Source organism: Achroia grisella, unplaced genomic scaffold, assembly GCF_030625045.1.
Source record: "Achroia grisella isolate CSIRO2021 unplaced genomic scaffold, CSIRO_AGI_Agris_v1 utg512, whole genome shotgun sequence".
NCBI classification, from domain to species: Eukaryota; Metazoa; Arthropoda; class Insecta; order Lepidoptera; family Pyralidae; genus Achroia; species Achroia grisella.
Window position 1 is genome coordinate 4246954 of NW_026712906.1, and position 19670 is coordinate 4266623.

General features: G+C 34.0%; 1 protein-coding gene and 1 non-coding gene across 2 annotated transcripts in view; both read right to left on the bottom strand.

The window, feature by feature from the left end:
• LOC131846712 (amyloid protein-binding protein 2) overlaps positions 1 to 19670 on the bottom strand; it is a 66292-nt gene that overhangs the window by 15994 nt on the left and 30628 nt on the right. Inside the window, exons 2-3 of the mRNA XM_059196088.1 lie at positions 2170 to 2283; positions 144 to 261 (exon numbers count right to left, since the gene is read on the bottom strand). Coding sequence (XP_059052071.1) covers positions 144 to 261; positions 2170 to 2283 — 232 coding nt within the window. The remainder of the gene's footprint in view (positions 1 to 143; positions 262 to 2169; positions 2284 to 19670) is intronic.
• Trnag-gcc (transfer RNA glycine (anticodon GCC)) lies at positions 1568 to 1638 on the bottom strand. Its single transcript has one exon. It is a non-coding gene; the product is annotated as a tRNA-Gly (tRNA).

Consider the following 19670-nt stretch of genomic DNA (forward strand, 5'->3'; position numbering starts at 1 on the left):
ACATATCATAAGAGTCTGTAATAGACCTACATGAATAAAGATATTTTGAATTTGAATTATATATATATATATATATTTTCATCAAAAAATTTATATTAAGTTTCATATTTCATTTCATATTTAGTTTTAGTTAGTAAACTCACCTAGCCTTAATCCTAGCTGTATGAGCGGGTCCCGAGAGCCCTTGTTCGCCTCACATCTGGACAGGTAAGCCGTAGCCAGTTCCGTTGACAGCCAGTTTGAACCATGTTCAATCACCGCCTGAAATAATAGAATAGAATAGAAATTATCTTTATTCGAATAAACTTAATATACTCATTCGAAACGCAGACTCATCACGAGAAGAACGAACAAAAAACTTGCGGTGCTCTTATAAGTAAATGATATTATGTACTATATAAAAGAATGAAACAAAATACGAAAGGAAGAAGGAAAAGATCATCATAGACAAATTAATAAACAGATGTATAATTTATATTATAACTACATGCCGGTGGTTACTCTATTCTACTAATTTATCTTACCATTTGAATTTAAAAATGAATCTGTATTATTGTAAACAATATTTGAAAGGAATACGAGCTGTGTCTTGTCAGTTCTTCTCATCGCGAAAGCGTACCGAACTTAAATGACGAGCGATTTTCATTTAATGTTAGACATAGACACCTATATAAATATACATTGTAAATAAACTGGCTTTAAAAGTAATTCAATTAAGTTTCTTGCTAGTTCTTCTCAATTGGATATATATACTGAACTGGACGGTAGGGAAAAAAATAAAATTATAATGTAAAAATTTTACGTTCATAAGCGGCTAAAATGTACTCGATGAAAAAAAGATTTTTTTAATTTGAATTTGAATTTGATATTTGAAAGCATACCGACCCGTAGATTTGATATATCATAAGAATCTGTAATACCTATAAATGGACAAAGATTTTCTTATTAAGAACAATTATATACTTCGCACGGATTTCTTAGTATTTTTTCTATACTATAATACGCATTTATTATACATATAAACCTTCCTTGAATCACACTATCTATCGCTGAAAACTGCATTAAAATCCGTTGCGTAATTTAAAAGATATAAGCGACCAGACAAAGGCACCGCCGCGCCGCCTTTATTTTATACTATGTAAAGAAGATAAATATTTATTAACATTTTATTTCATTTCAATAACTATCTGTTACCCGACTTTGTCTATACAAATTTCCATCACCCATTTCACCACGGTCAGACTATTTTTTTTGAGATAAACCTATCCGAGTATGAAACTCATGATAAAAACTATTTTTAAGTTAAATTTCATTAATATCCGCTCAGTCGTAAAAAAATACAGACAGACACACTCACTTTTATAATATTAGTACAGATTCAACTAATGTAACTTAGTTGGATGTCATATTACACTAAAGTATAACATTATAATTTTAATACAAAAATATAAATAAATATTTTCGATAACATTGCGGATTGTTTACCGTAATACATTTAATTTCGAAAAACTTTTTACCAAACTATTTTCAAAATTACAAAATTTTAAAATAATTTGGACAAAAAGTCTGCATCGGCCGGGAATCGAACCCGGGCCGCCCGCGTGGCAGGCGAGCATTCTACCACTGAACTACCGATGCTTGTATACATTGGTCTAAAATATAACTATACTTTCAGCTTTAAACGATAGCAAACAAAAATTCTCGTATAAGACTTATATATATAGTACTTAAATGAAATTTATTTTATTATTATTTATTTCTTTTTCCTATTGATAACTCATTGATAGATCTTTTTTTTTTCTTTTTGCTCGGCTCATAACGATGAAATCGTGATATGTCACTAGACTTAGACTAGTTAACAAGGGACTTTTATTGGCAGGTAGCTGATGTAATAAGAAGTAACTTAGGCTACTTTTGTTTTAGAAAAATAAAGTTAAATTCCACGCGGACGAAGTCGCGTATACAACTAGTATTCAATATATTTGCTACATATATACAAACATAAAATAATTAAACAAATAAATTAACTTTCTAGAACATAATTCTTCACACTACCAATTTTTTTCTGATAGATAATTTTTTTAATTATATTTTCTACGTTCACCGAATTGTCTACAGTTGCTAACGCCTCTGTGAAGATATAATATGCTGTATTTGTCTGTCACTGACCTGGAAACACTGCAGCAACCTCAGCTGCGAATCCGCGTAGAACAGCAGCCGCTCGAAGATGTCCAGCTCTGATAGCTCCGCGGCGAGGATGCATAGCCGCTTCTCTTGTAGCATCTGGAAAAACAAACGGCCCTTCTGAATTTAGGATTCTACTAGCTTCATATTATAGACAGACAAATAATAAGAGAGTCTTCCTGATATATACTATTGAGATTTAAACGTACAAAGGTACTTCAAAATAAAAGTGTTTTATACCAGATGTTTGCCAGCATTTTATCCCGCGATTTCATCCCCTTTTGTGAAGTAGAGCCTTATACCTGTCCACTACAATAAGATACTGTAATATATGTATGTATTTGTAATAATTATAAGTAGTGTAAGAATTGCGTGTCAAATGTGGGTAAATGTGTTTTTGTTTTTGTCCGTTATTATATTGAGTAGTAGCACGACGGCTTTTCTTTGTTCCCATATATTATTACAAATACAAGGAATTAATGTATCTTCTTCACATACACTACACTATCTTCATGTAAAGTTTCATTGATATCCGTTCTACGGTTTAGTCGTGAAAAGGTATCAAATAAAATTATAGCAATAATAATGATGATCATAATAATAATTGTAAAATTATTATACCAATAATTTTGTTAATTGTCGTATATAATTAAGTATGTAATTGTTAGCTAGTTAAGGAAGTTGTTACATATGAATGTGGATGGTTATAAGGGGAAAAAGAGATGGATAGGCCGTGTGGAAGGTAATATGGTAAAAAAAGTAAATAACGCGATGACTTCAAACAGGGATATTCCATTCGGAAGAGAAAAGCATATTACGCCGAACCCAAATAAATGGGATGAGCAAGACGTAGATCATGATGACAATAAATCTGTCTGTAATGTAAATAAGTTACTTACTTACTTACTATACAGATAGTCAGACGTAATACTACACCCGCCCGATGCCGGCGACCGGAAAACACCGCGAGACTGTTTAACATTGTATAATGATAATAAATGCAATTTTGTCAACGAAAAGCCGTACATAGGATAACATTGTAAAAAATCAATACGTTGTTTGTCAACGAGAAGCTGAACGTAGGATGACATTGTAAAAAAAGACCAATATATTGTTTGTTAATAAACAGCCAGCCGTATATAGGATGTAATTGTAAAAAAAGACCAATATGATGTTTGTTAATAAACAGCCAGCCGTATATAGGATGTAATTGTAAAAAAAGACCAATATGATGTTTGTTAATAAACAGCCAGCCGTATATAGGATGATATTGTAAAAAAAGACCAATATGATGTTTGTTAACGAAAAGCTGAACGTAGGACGACATTGTAAAAAAAGACCAATATGTTGTTTGTCAACTAACAGCTGAACATAGGATGACTTTGTAAGAGACCAATATGTTGTTTTATGTTCGATTTATATGTGTATTTAGATTAGTTAAAAGCAGCATAAAGTGGACATAGCAGCTCCATACTAAGAACGAAGAGACTATTATTATTATGCTGTAAATATAATTATGGAAAGACGGTGTTTATTTAAGAAGAAATAGTCTATTAAATATGTATTATTAGGAAAGCAGATAAAGTAAGAATGACAATATAACACTAAATATAATAATATATATAATAATATATATAATAAATAAATATATAATATAAAAATAACTAATACAATAAAACCATAAACAATATATAAATGGTGCACACAATTTTTATATAAATTTCTTTCAATGTTTTTAATATATATATATATTAAAAACATTGAAAGAAATTTATATAAAAATTGTGTGATAATGTTCAGTTATTTTTTTATATTAACTAAAAGGATAAAAGGAATTATGACTTGGACTTGTTACTTCTAATCGTATCTCGAATATTAATTAAATTTTAATTTTAATTACACAAATCATACTTTATATAATTTATAAAACAACACGGTTATACACTTTTTCTGTAAAATAAACATGACTGAATCTCCTAATATTGCAATAGAATTATTAACAAAATTATTCAAACCAACTTAAAAATAATTTTATTTTAATACAGACCATTTTAATTTTCGATTTGTTAAATTTTTAGATAAATGACAGTCCATTGTCCATGCTCATAATATCTATCTACAAGTCAAATACTATTCCAATCCATTCAGCAATTTGCATAGTCGGGTTAAGACTGGCCCGGGTCCACACTAACATGCTGTGTAAAAACAGGCAGACAAACAGACAGACAAAAATACTAAAAAATGTTATTTTAGTGTATGTACCGTATTTATATTGATATGCATGTAATAAAAAAAAGGTTATTTCAACATTACAAACAGATACTCCAATTTTATTTATATGTATGTATGTTAGTCCGTAAGATACATATAATATATGCCAATATCTTTATATATAAAAATTACGTGTCACGTTGTTTGTCCCCGTTGGACTCCTAAACTACTGAACCTATTGCAAATTTGATTTGCACATTGTGTGCAATTTGATCCAACTTGAAACATAGGATAGCTTACATCTCAATTTATAGTCGCAATATTATTTTATTCAAGAACCTTAGCCACAGCAACGCGTGGCCTGACCGTGTGTTTTTATATAAATAATATTAAGTTGCCTGAATCAAATAAATAAATAAAACTAAGGAACCGACAGACAGACATACTTTCGCATTCATTAGTATAGACTGTTGTCAGGTCAAATAGATATAAAAGTTAATTTCTCTAAAGTTGACAACAAAATAGCAGATAGGTCGATAAAACAGTGTAAACAACCTCTATAGGTAAATATATAAAATATACATTCATATCATTTGTTTTATATGTACAATTATTCATAACAATTTGTTCTTGTTATCTTGTTGTTATTTGTTGTTCTCTGAACAATGTTCCACGCTGAGCTTCGACCTTTTTGTATTGCAATTGTAAACCTTAAGTCGTACAACGTATGGTCTATATTTATGAACATGTAGTTGTGTATGATTAGTAACAATCAAATAAATGATATAACATATGTATCTATCTATCTAACTAACAATGATTACTAATTGTTATGAGTTAAGTCATCAGTAACAATGATATTATAATTCAAAATATAACAATTGGTTTCAGATACTTATTGTCTTCGTATGTGTACAGCAGTTTCTATATATATAACTAGATACTCGCCCGGTTCCGCACGGGTGTACATGTAAATCTTTCTCTTTAATCAACGCGAGTGTTTAAAAGATCTAGGTGAATAGATAGCGAAAGTGACTTTGTTTTATACTATGTAAAAATATAGAACTTCGGAGAAATAAAAAAAAATATAGCCCACCTGTGGGAAGCAGGGGCGGGTCGCTATTATGATATACTAGCTGTGCCCGCGGTTTCATTTGCGTGAAATTTATAGCCTGTCTCTTATTTTGATGTAGGCTATATTACTGTAAAGTTTCATCAAAATCGGTTCTGTAGTTTTTACGTGAAAGAGTAACAAACATCCATCCATACTCACAAACTTTCGCGTTTATATTATTAATAATAAGATATATCTTGTATGTGTAGCTCTTATCTCTAAACACAGATTATCACTTTCGAATTCGACGCAATTTACTTGCATACTAATTGCTCTATTATATTAAACAGCTTATGACTTGCACCGGTCAATGTTTACATACATGAGGACAATGTCCGGCCACATCGATAACTGCTACATAGTTCGAAACAAACATTGTAGCCACCGGCAGTTCTACGACTCGTGTAAGAGTTGTTAAACTTCTATGTACTAAATGTTGCCAGTGTTGCATTGCTTTAAGTATGTAAATTTTTACTATGTAAATAAACATTCTTTATTCAAATATAAGCACTTTTGAATAGTCATATTTTTTTATTCTACCACTCATTCAGAACGCAGACTCAGGAGAAAAACTTGCGTGTTGCTCTTCTGAATAAAAGTTTGGCGATCTCGGTGGTCTAGTGGTTTAGCACACCGTCTTTCCGATGGTCGCGGGTTCGATTCCTCGCACAGTGTAAAGATTTGTATTCATGATGATGAATGTTTGTATCGACCTCTGTGTTTTCTATGTATTATTTATGTATTTATTACTAATGTGAACGCAATGTACCATTGTTGGGTTGACCTCCACATAGTTCCCTGGAAACCATTGTGATAAATTCATGGTGAATTTACCACGATCGGCTAAGTTATCTAAGCTCATACTCATCTTATCATCCTCCACTGGTGCCCCGCCAGCATATACCATTACCGCAGGCAAGTGCACCATTTCATTATCATCATAAGGACCCTCAGAATCCGCAAGTTGTGAGAGCAGTTATCGGGGCGTCACTACTTTGACAAGCATTTTTCCTATTCGATCCCTCACTATCGGTGGCCGGTTCCCGTGGGTGATAGGTCACGTTTTATAAGCATTATAAATTATTATCTAAAGACACACACGTCAATATAATGATACTTGCATTCATTTTATTACAATCCTTATATACATATATAAAACACGTAAAATCATGACGCAATTGTTTTGTTATATATCCGGGATAAAGTCCGAAACTATTTAATATTTTTTTATATCTTCGCATAGTGTAAAATGAAGTTAGCGACGCTGCATGCTCGCTTAAATCTTTTAAATTACGCAACGGATTATAATGCAGTTTTTAGCAATATATAGATTGATTTAAGAGGAAGGCTACATGTATATTACAATGTTAGAATACTATACATTTACATTTCTCGCAAAATAAATAAATATATATAAATATGTTCCTATTTAGTATGTAGATAAGAGAGTACTATGTGTCTGCAGACAAACCCCGACAGGAGTTTTGCAGGACAGTATTGTAAATAATGTAAAAATTGGAAAAATAAAGCTTTCTATCTATCTATCTATATAACGACGATTGTCCTTTAAAATGAAGCGGGTCATCAGCTTAATCTAGAATGGAAACATTAAAATTATGTACTTGTTAAAGTTGGGCTCAAAAGAACTTGATTCCAAAGCCGTTAAACATGATAAAAAAGTTGAACATAAGCAATTAATTTTTTGCAGCAAAATGTATATGCTCATAGTTTTAATATTTAATTATCTGTACATGTTGCTTGTTTATTAATTATTCACCTGCTTTACATTCTGTCATTGACCTTCATTGGTTCGATTCCATTAATTACATTTGGAAAGGCACGACGTGTGTTATACAATCCGATCGTTCGTTCTTTCGTTCGATCATCATCACGATCATCGATCATCGGAAAGAGAGTTACGTATAAGTGATAGATGCAGAAAATTGTAGAAAAAAAATAGGAGAGAAAGTGGAGTTTTTGGCTAGTTCTCTGACCTAAAATTGTCACGATGTCCAAAACTAAACAGGTAACAGAAAGCAAGCGTGGCCGCTGAAATAGGTGAAACTGAATTTTGGTTCTTCAGTAATACTTATTATAGGACCGTCAGTCAGTAACAACATAAATATGACCAATTGTTTTTTTATACTACGATGGTGGCAAATAAGCATACTGCCCATCTGATGGTAAATGGTTACCGTAGCCTTTGAACGCTTGAGAAACCAGAGCACATGCGTGTTGCTGACCCCAATTACCTCCTGGTTGAAAATTTCTAGTCATTAAGGTAGATCTAGTATTATGGAGCCTGGTGAACGTCAGCTGCATTTCCTAGTATGGTTGAGGAACAAGAACCTCACAAACTTTTTTTTTTTTGATAAAAATAGATCTTATGAACTATAGCTTAAAGTTGGTTTTATTTCTTATTTAGGATATTTATTATAACAGGTTAGGACTACTGCTCACTAGATGGGGAATAGTGGAGGATAAGATGAGCACGACATAAGGTCAGTTAGCCCATCTTGGTAAATAACCATGAATTTATCAGGATGGTTTCCAGAGGAGCATGTGGAGAACCATGTGGAGTTCAACCTGACAGTACATTGCTAGCAATAGAGTTTTTAGTCATTACTAATAGTCCCCTTTTCCCCACTAGATGGCGTTCGACCGAGTCACTAAATGTATGACTCCAGACAGATCCTATACATAAGTATAACAAAGCTATTTCAATTAACCACAGCTGGGTACACAAATCAATTGAATCTGTGGTTTCATGGCGTCAGCGTCGCGACTAATGGGGTATCAAAATAATTTGTAACCCGTCCGCTACCCACGCCGACCGACTCTGACTCTTAATCCTGAATTAATAAATGTTAAATTACGTTGGTCTGTTGTTTTTACATTTTAACCATTATTTATTTTATCGCATTAGTTGTTATATTGCGGAAGTCCATTTGATTACTTAATGAAATTATACAAATATAGCTTAGTGATTGTTCGGCGAGGAAATTGAGACTAACACAGTCAACACTAGGCGTCCATAATGTACACAGAAAAAACCACCGTTACAAACAATCATATTCATAAATACAAATATACCGTGCGAGGAATCGAACCCTCGACCATTAGTAATCAACCACGCCGTCATAATGCAAACATTACGAGTCTTCAGTAAAAAATATTACACAAAATTTAAAAAAATTACGCAGTAATGTTTCTATAGTAGAACGTGTATCTATAACTGCACTAGTAGGCTCCTAACAGACTAGGCATGATAGGGAGAGAAACACGAGCGATGAAGACGAGTATTAATGTACGTCGGTAATGACCTTAAACCTAAACCCTGGTCACAAGTCCCGGGAACTGCTCGTAAGAAACATGAGCGGTGAAGACGAGTATTAATGTACGTCGGTAATGACCTTAAACCTAAACCCTGGTCACAAGTTTCGGGAACTGCTCGTAAGAAACATGAGCGGTGAAGACGAGTATTAATGTACGTCGGTAATGACCTTAAACCTAAACCCTGGTCACAAGTTTCGGGAACTGCTCGTAAGAAACATGAGCGGTGAAGACGAGTATTAATGTGCGTCGGTAATTACCTTAAACCTAAACCCTCCCCGCCAGCGTAAACCGTTAGCGCAGGCGGGTGCATCATTCCATTATCATCCATAAAAAAAACCTAAACCCTGGTCACAAGTCCCGGGAACTGCTCGTAAGAAACATGAGCGGTGAAGGTGAGTGTTAATGTACGTCGGCAAAGACCTCAAACCTACACCCAGGGGGAAAGAAATTGTCAGTAATGTGGACTCCTGACCCCATTGCTAGCAATGTACCATGTCAGGTTGTCCTCCACGCGGTTCCCCCTGGAAACCATCATAATAAATTCTTTGTGAATTTGTTACGATGGGCTAACTGACTTGACCTCATGTTCATTTTATCATCCTCCACTGGTGCCCCGCCAGCGTAAACCATTAGCGCAGGCGGGTGCATCAATCCATTATCATCCATAAAAAAACCTACACCCAAATCACAAGTCCCGGAACTGCTCGGAGTTTCCCTCTGCCACACGATGGACCCGCACCCGCACCGTGAAATGGAATGCGTAGAAGTTCATATAGATAGAGCTATATGGGAGCTCCCATTCGTAATTGGTAAATACATGATGCCAGTCACGTCAACAACTGACAATATACAGTTGTATCAATATACATACATACATTATGTACACAATACATTAGACACGACGAATTAGCATTGCAATTAGTGTGCAAACAAGCCTAACTAACGACTAACTTATTAGATATTAACACTGTTCAAATTATACTTGGGTAAACTTGGACTTATTGCTGGAATCTCCCAATGTGAAATACCTACAATAAGGTTAAAATCCGCATTATTTCTTTAGTTATGAATCGATAGGAGATAAACTGACTACCCGATAGAAAGAGGGTTAAGCAAAATTAATTCTAGATTCATAGAATGTCATTGGACCAGAGGTAGACAATCTGCGCGAGAACTAGACTGTTCTGCAAGCAATGACTACGGGATATGACAGAAAAAATATAGTTTACGGACGTATAAATATAAAACCTTAGTTAAAACGACAATGCGTAAACTAGCGTTGCTCTCAGACTAGTCATATCCGTCAGGCTGGACTTGGCCTTCAGAATCTATATAAGTCCTTCCGTGGCTTTGGAATGCCATCTGCACTCGCCCCCTATCGTTCGGTGATGGTATAAAGGCCAGCTACGGCCAACAGCATTAGAATAGTTCGAAAAAACGCACTACAGCGCTACCACGGGTTCCACAGCGTATTTTGTAATGATCGAACGTTGTTCATATATATCGTTTATGCTTATTTATATGCTTGTTTACCGTTCCAATTACATAGAAATTACAATAATAAAAATAATCCACCGAAATCATTCCAATCGTTATGTCGGTGAACGGTCTTATCCGAACCAGTCTGGAACAACATCTCAGACGGTTGGGATTCCGAGGCGGCTCACTCCCGGGAAATATGCAGAAAGTGGTGCTCTTAGACTCTGCCCGTATTGTACGCTGGTTTCTCTCCCTGGGGCCCTGAACCCCGGCCGACTGTGCTTCTGCCGGGGGTAAGTTGCCATCTCCTCTCCTTAAGACCGGGGGAGGATGAGATTTTTTTTAAGTTTTAAAAAATTATAATAATACTCCAGACAATTCATACAGCGTTATCTAGTCCCATGCTATGCAGAGCTTGTGTTATGGGTAGGTGTATGGAGAGACAAACTTCTTAGCATTTCATGGAATAGAATAGAAAATCATTTATTCAAATAAACTTAATTTAAGCACTTCTGAACAGTCATAGTTATCATTCTTTTAATGTACTACTCATTCGTTAAGCTGTCTCATCACAAGAAGAACGAGCAAGAAATTTAAGTTATGCCATTTTAAATGATTATTGTAACTTTACATTTCCAATTCGAAACTTGCTAATATAAACACCAACTAGCAATAATTTATTAGGGTCAGATATGGAATCACCGTGCGGGAGCCGGGTCCATCGCATGGCAGAGAGGAAAACTCCAAGCATTTCCCGGGACTTGTGACCGTGGTGTAGATTTAAAAATGTGGAACGTTTCACGATGGTGCATGTCATCCTTCTTTAGATATTTATTTTGTAACTACATACATAATATACATAGAAAACACCCAGACTGGTACAATCATACTCATGAATACAAATGCTTGCAACGTGCGAGGAATCGAATCGAATCAGAAGAAAAGCGGTGCGTTAAACTGCTAGACCACCGAGGTCGTCAATGTCACAAAAAGTCTTTAATGAAGCACCAATACCAACTGCACCGTATAGGTACCATACTTTATTACTGAACTAGCTGTGCTGTTATAGAGTCCTTGACCAAATAAAAAAAATATGCAATAACTATATATAACCATATTTAACTCAAAATAGGTAAATATAAAAGTTTCAGCGCTCTAGTTTCAAAAATGTCGATTTCCATATAAACTTCATCATTGACTAAATAATGAAGAAATATTCAATAATCTTACCCAATTTAACAAATAAAATGGTCTTAACGTTCTGTTTTTGAGCTTCAAAAATATCGATTTTATCCCTTATTTTATTTTACCCTCTTACTCATTTTTACAAACTTTGAATGTAATATTTATCTATATTCAATCGAGAGCTCAATATAAGTTTCAAACGTATAGCTTTAAAAATTACGATATTTCCATACAAACTTCATCTCCCATTCCAACCCCTTACCACCCTTGTTTCGCATTAAAAGTCTATATCCTTTCTTAATATCAAGACTATCTGAGTACAAAATTTCAATTAAATTGATTTAGTAAATTTGGCGAGACAAACAGACAGACAGTTACTTTCGGGTATCTATTAGTCAGGATTAAACGTTAAATATAAAATAAAGGTCAGACAGTGCATCTCATCTCGGTTGATAAATGCCAGTCACAGTGACTTATATATTGCGACCGGATTTTGTTCTAAATACATTGTCTGCATACCTAATTAGTTTGTACCTACTGAAAGGGAAACAATTTCGAAAAACAAACAAACAAATGGTAGAAGAGAATATTCGTCTGCATTATATATATGTATATGGGGTCGTAGTAATTGTAATGTAAATAAAATAGACACACGAATTGATACTAGAAAATCTTATATATAAAATTCTCGTGTCACAGTTGTCGTTCCCATACTCCTCCGAAACGGCTTGACCGATTCTCATGAAATTTTGTGAGCGTATTGAGTAGGTCTGAGAATCGGCCAACATCTATTTTTTCCCCCCTAAATGTTAGGGGTAGTCCATCCCAAAATTTTTTTTTTTTAGGCAAAACAACGTTTGCCGAAACAGCTAGTATTATTTAGAATTATAGCTGTATATGGCGAGTGACGGATGATGTGATAACATTTTATAGGTGAACTATAGAATGTGTCTGTCTTGTCTGTAAGCGGCCAGTCGCCATGAAAAGAGGTAATGATGTGAAATGATTATTATACAAATATATACAGTACACCATATATATATACCTTCTTTTATTTTTCTACTAATATTTAATTTTATATAAGTTTATACTTTAAGTTTATCATTACATAGTATAAAACAAAGTCGCTGTCGTTGTCTGTCCGTCTGTATGCTTATATCTTTAAAACTACGCAACAGATTTTGAAGTGGTTTTTTTAATAGATAGAATGATTCTAGAGGAAAGTTTATATATAGAATAGAAGAATATATATAATAGAAGGCGAGGTGAGTAGCTAGTGTTAAATGAATTATTTGTAATTATTAATGAGAATAAATAGCTAGCTTACCTTGGGTCTAGATGACGCCCTGTGAATTGTCCTGATATTATTATTATTCACCGAAAAAAACCTGTACCTACTCAGCGACATTGTACATCACGCCTACAGTGCTTCTATCTATCCCATTCGCGATAAAAGTCGTAAAAGTATATCATTACATTGTCCTCATAATTAGCTGTATTAAAACGGAAACAATTTGTAAAAACAAGCAAGCCGAGTGGCGCTACAATGTCAGTTTGATTCGATTCCAGCGGTTGCGTGGCACAAACAAACAGACATTGTTGGCGGGCTGTTACACTACATTCTGTCTGTTTTTGCGCTTGTAAAAAGATTGTAAAACCGTTACATTGTGTTTTACTAAGAAACAGCCCACTAAATTGTATGAGCTGATTAAATCTGACTCGATAAATTGTCATTTAGTTGCACTTACACTTTGTTACATTTTACTTACATACAAGTTTTATGAGGGAACATAAATTGTGAATAATATATGGGAATACATTAAGTTACTAAATAAAACTGTTGCGACCGTATGATATTAACTTAATTAAATAATATATGTATATATTATTGACAGTCCCAGTGCTCTAGCGTTTTAATTCACCGCCTTAATTGCGATGATCGCAGGTTCGATTCCAATATTTGTATTCATAAATATGATTGTTTATATTAGTCTGGGTGTTCTATATCTTTAATAAGTATATACAAAAAAAAAATTATTAGTTAGTATTATATATATATATGTTGTCTAGTATCTATAACACAAGCTCTGTATACAGGATTTTTTTTTTATGGATGTTAATGGAATGATGCACCCGCCTGCGCTAACGGTTTACGCTGGCGGGGCACCAGTGGAGGATGATAAGATGAGCATGAGGTCAGGTCAGTTAGCCCATCGTGACTACTTCACCAGGAATTAAACACGATGGTTTCCAGGGGGAACCGCGTGGAGGTCAACCTACCATGGTACATTGCTAGCAATGGGAGTTACTAGTTCCCATTGCTAACAATCCCCTTCCCCCCTGTATACAGGATTATAATAATAAGAAACAGGTCATAGAGAACGCAACAATATATTACCTTAAATTAAAAAAAAAAACAAGATTTGTTTAGCTTAGGAATAGATGGTACTTGTGTGAATTGTCCTGGGTTGTTATTATTTTTATAAAAACAATTCATTTCATTATAGCAAATATATTAGAAAAATATTAATAAGATATTTTTGTTTCCAAAATATTTAGTATCCACCATTAATGAAAATAAAAACAAAGTATCTCCTGGACTGTTATTATTATATTTATAAAATACTTACATTTAACTTTAACAAACATATATTAGAATAATGTAAATAAGATTATTTTTGTTTCGCAAATATTTAGTACCATTCATGGAAATAAAAACAAAGAATAATTTGTTCAGTTCCCATTGAAACATAGTTGGACCAGTAAAACCGGTCTTAATATTATTATAGGATAAATTGCTGCAAATCTGTTCTAGATGACTATTGTACTGTAGGTATACTGCAGGTTAATGACTCGCCCCGGTCAAGAACAACCTATATAATTGTGGTTGTTACCTACTAGTTTTGAGAATGGATTGTCATTAACCAATTGTTGGTTTTTACTAAACTTATTAGTCATACACAGATCCTTAACTAATATTATAAATGCGAAAATAACTCTGTCTGTCTGTCGCATTTTCACAATGTCCAAAAGTATTGTAAAAAGTACCCAAACCGATTTACTTGTAGTTTGCACACATTCACAGATAGTCTAAAACATGAGAAAGGTAAGCTACTTTTTAATGCAGAAAAAAGTGTTGTAAGGAGTTGAAAGGAGAGATGAAAGATTGTATCGTCATTTTTTCAAGCTAATCGCTTGAAATTTATTTTTTGGGCTGTTGATTACATATAAATATATATGAGATTTCAAAGTTTGTAATAATTTTACCCCTAAAATAAAATAGAAGATGAAAGTTTATATGGAAATTTGTCATTTTTGTAGCTAGAACGATGTTTGTCATGTGATGTTATTGGTAAAATAATTGGCCTAAATAATTAACAATGCTATTCAGAGTCACTATACCAGTCACTATATTACAACCCCATGTGATTTTTATATTACCATGAGTTACTCTTATGTATCTTATATATAAAATTCTCGTGTCACAGTTTTCGTTCCCATACTCCTCCGAAACGGCTTGACCGATTCTCATGAAATTTTGTGAGCGTATTGAGAAGGTCTATGAATCGGCCAACATCTATTTTTCATCCCCCTAAATGTTAGGGGTAGTCCACCCCTAATTTTTTTTTTAATTTTAAGGCATAACAACGGGACAGCTAGTAATTGTAGTAATAAGCTGCAGACTTATTCCAATGCGGTAAAAAATATTTTCTTTTACTCGTCGATTATTTTTCAAACTTCATAGAAGTAAGTCCGCTGACTAGTATCAGTAGTAAAGCTGTAATTCTCGCAATGAAAGATCACTTCTCTAGGCACGGGATACCGCAGGAACTCGTAACTGATAACGGTCCGGCGTATGCTTCAAAAGAATTCAAAATGTTTAGTGAAAGTTGGGATTTCGACCACACTACTACTTCACCTAATTATCCTCAATCGAACGGTCGTAGTGAACGTAGTGTACAGATTATTAAAAATATTCTCATTAAATCCATGAAGTCGGGTACAGATTTTTATTTGGGTCTTCTTAATTTTAGAGCGACTCCACGAGATGGTATAGACGCTCCATCACAATTATTAATGGGACGAAGGCTAAATACCAGGTTACCGTCGCACATTTGTAAGTTGTATCCGTTTCGTGATAATACGAATCAATATAAAACTATTATAAGTAAGCAGAATAATAATAAACAGTACTACGACAAACATGCACGCGATTTACCCGAATTACGGCCGGGGGAATCTGTTATAATGATAGATGGATACGGAAACGACCGAAAAAGGGCACGAGTGGATGCACGATCATCACAACCGCGATCGTATTTTGTTAGTGATGACTCGGGTAGGCGTTACAGGCGAAATAGGCGACACCTGATACAGGTTGCAAAAACTGAAATGGGCAAAAGTGATAATCTAGAAGGAGACGAGGAAAGATGGTCAAGTGCGGAGAGTGAGGGTGACGAATGTTATTCATATCAAAAGGTAGATAAAAATACAGCAAATACAGAACAAGATCTTGTAAAAAACCATTTGTCTAATTGTAAAAACCAGAAGCGTACCCCCAGACAGGCGGCAGCCGTAGCTAAGCATGAAATAAAAAAAATGTATAATTAAGTAGTAAGTATTGAAATTAAAATTTTAATACATATACAATAAATTACGATGATTCAGTGTTGCTTAAAATTATAAGATTATTTAAAAGTGTTATTCTAAAAGTTCAATGATATAAAAAATGAATTGCTTAGTTGTATTGTAAGTATACATATATCACCTGTATGTAAGTGTTATAGATAATATTTATTACGATATTAGAATCTTGAAAGTGGCATGTTGAATATATATATGTATAAAATAATATTAATAACCTATTTCAGATTTAGAAATAGTGCTTATTCATGAATATATTACGTTATTACTTTAAGGGATACATGTAGTAATAATTTTATAATATTAATTTATGTGGGTATGTTACACGGTTTGTGTTGCTTTAGTATATAGAATTACCTCATTAAATAAAATCAGTTCGAGAATGATCTGACGTTTTACTACAGTAATCTATATAATTGTGAAGTTTCATCAAAATCCTTTCATTAGTTTTTGCGTGAAAAAATAACAAATATCCATACATCTATACTCACAAACTATTGCGTTTATAATATTAGTAGGAAAATACCATGAAAAAACCATAACAATTTTTAATATCTAGGTTTTGACATTTTTTTGCACCAGTATTAGTAGTTATTACCCACTCAGTACCATATATCCCACTGTTTTAGGTTGACTGGAAGAGATCTCTTCTAGTGATAAGTCCACCTTTGCTCACATTATCATTAAATTTATATATCTTTGTATCTGTGCAATAAAGATAATAATAATATTTTTGGTCGTTATTACACTACGTAAATCTACGGACCTACATGTTAGATACAAAGTCTGGATTTGAATCCACAATAACTTAATTTAAAATTCAAATTTTCTAAATCATCATCAAGTTCAGTCATAACATGGTTCGTGTTCAGTGGCTATTTTAATCCCGTTCGGAAAGTAGCTTCCGTCTAGTAGTAGGATGTATAAGATTGCTACCGGCACGCAAAACACTTTGTATGTAACGATATACGCACCTACATTGTATGCATGTACCGTCGAGGCTAGTCTCGTTAAAGCTGAGACAACAATAATCGACGGACATTGATCGCGAATAGGGCTGCCAAAACCAATTCCATTAAGTCATTCTAATTTATGATACTGACGGCCCACCTGATTGTTAAGTGGCAACCATCGCTTGTATACATGAACAGAAGAATTGAATTCGCACTGCTCGCCATCGGCGTAGAATTCATCCCCACACGCGAGAACCTAAGTGGTCTCAGACAGTGCAGTTTCAGAGGAGCTTCCTCCCACGTACACTTAGATTGCTGCCGAGGTTATCTCACAGAGAGTTCAGCATGAATTTTTTTAAGAATGGTTTCTTAAGGGTCGGCTATGCGCACGTGATACTTCTGGTGTTTCACGCGTCCGTAGACTACGGTAACCATTTACTATGATTTGAGCCGTGTGCTATATCTTATGGCAACATCATCATCTGCTTCTATCCTTACCCTGTTTATTTGAGGTCGTCGTAATATGTTTTTCTCTTCCATTCATCCCTGCTCACAGTCATTTCGTTATTTACTCCCATTCTTACCATATCTTTCAAACAGTCCATCCATCTCTTTTTCGGCCTTCCTGTCCTTATAACCGTCCACATTCATATATAACACCTTCCTTAAAATATTATCTTCATTCCTACATGCAAACATCGGAGTATTAAAAAACAGCACTATGGCTATCACGTTATCATGTGACGTTTATAGTACCCCTTTATGCGTTACTATGCTGGAAGACTAAGGTATCATGTATACCCTGTAATTTCACTGGTACGTCTCATCATTGGAACCAAAACTTAAAAACACATTAAACAACTTGACTAACAATTTTGTTCGTATTAAATCGGTTGAAGTATATAAATGTATTTCTATACCTATATAATGCGAAATTAAACACAACAAGAAGAGAAATAGATAAAACATAAAACAAACAAAACATAGCTCACAAACCAATCTGCTTGGTGATTTGGTTTATTTAAAACTAGCTACTCGGCCCGACTTCGCATATGTATGCATGTATTATACATATAAACCTTCCTCTTGAATCACTCTATTTATTAAAAAAAACCGCTTTAAAATCCGTTGCGTAGTTTTAAAGATTTTTAATAGGGACAGACAGCGACAGCCACTTTGTTTTATACTATGTAAGGACCGACCGACGAATATAGCGACCCATGTATACATAATTACTTTATAAATTATGCATTTAATTAAATAAATTCATATGCACTTATAATCCTTCTAAAGACATGTGTACAAAATCTTATAGATAACAAGTTAATTAAAACACAAAAGGAATAAATAACAAATGATAATATTAGATAAGAAAACTAGAAACGAAATAACATTTTACATGAACGTTATAAATAATATTAATCTCCGAATCACGGAACTCAATTGTTAGCCTAACCATCTCCATATATATATTTCTATTGCCAATCTATATCAAGCAAGTTAAAGAAAAAGTTGGAGTCGTGTCGTATCAACAGCTAAAGGGACTGATAGAAGATCGTGGAAGGTGGCGGGAGCTCCACCGACAAGAGCACAGCTCTTAAATTATAAATGAATGAAGTACCTAATATTAATATTAGCTACTTGGCGATAGAAATATCCGTCCTAATATTATAAATGCGAAAGTAAGTCTACCTGTCTTTCTCACATTCACGCCAAAACGTCTGAACCTATTTAAATTAAATTTGGAACACACATAGTCCTGAGAAAGGACATAGGCCACTTTTTAAAGCAAAAGAGCGTTGTAAGGGTTGAAAGGGGAGAAGAAGGGTTGGACAACAAGGACATTAAAAGATTGCAAAAATCTTACCCCTTATTTTTTGGATTAGATTATCGAATGTTTTTGTTTAATTTGGTCAAGGTCACTATTCCACGCGGACGAAGTCGCAGGCATAGCTAGTATATATTTGATTACTTTTCTCTTTAGTCTGACATATACAGTCATTAAAAAACTTATATATACGAGTATAATGCATCTTTATATAGTATAATACAAAGTCGCCGCCGATGTATGACCACCACAAATAATCATACTCATTGAATACAAGTGTTTGTACGTGCGAGGAATCGACCCCGCAATCATCGGAAAGAAGGCGGCGTGCTAAACCGCTAGACCTAAGGTATTTATCAACACACAAGATTTTCACTCATTCTTCTTGTGATAAGACAGCTTTCCGAATGAGTAGTAGATTAAAAAAATGTGATGACTATTCAAAAGTGCTTAAATTAAGTTTTGAATAAAGGATTTTCTATTCTATCAAATAGCAGACTTGGCAACCCTAACTAGATATGATAGACGATGGTATGAATCGATTGCATGCATGGCATTGAATGTCCATTGACACCATTAGATGCGATGCTGCTATGGTTCGTACATTATATGCATAATGCTATTGTTTCTATACTCTATAGGAATGTTTACATTTTTATGTTCCTGGAATAGCAAAGAGTTTTTATGCATGGTCATGAAATAATGCACCCGCCTTCGCTAACGGTTTAAGCTGGAG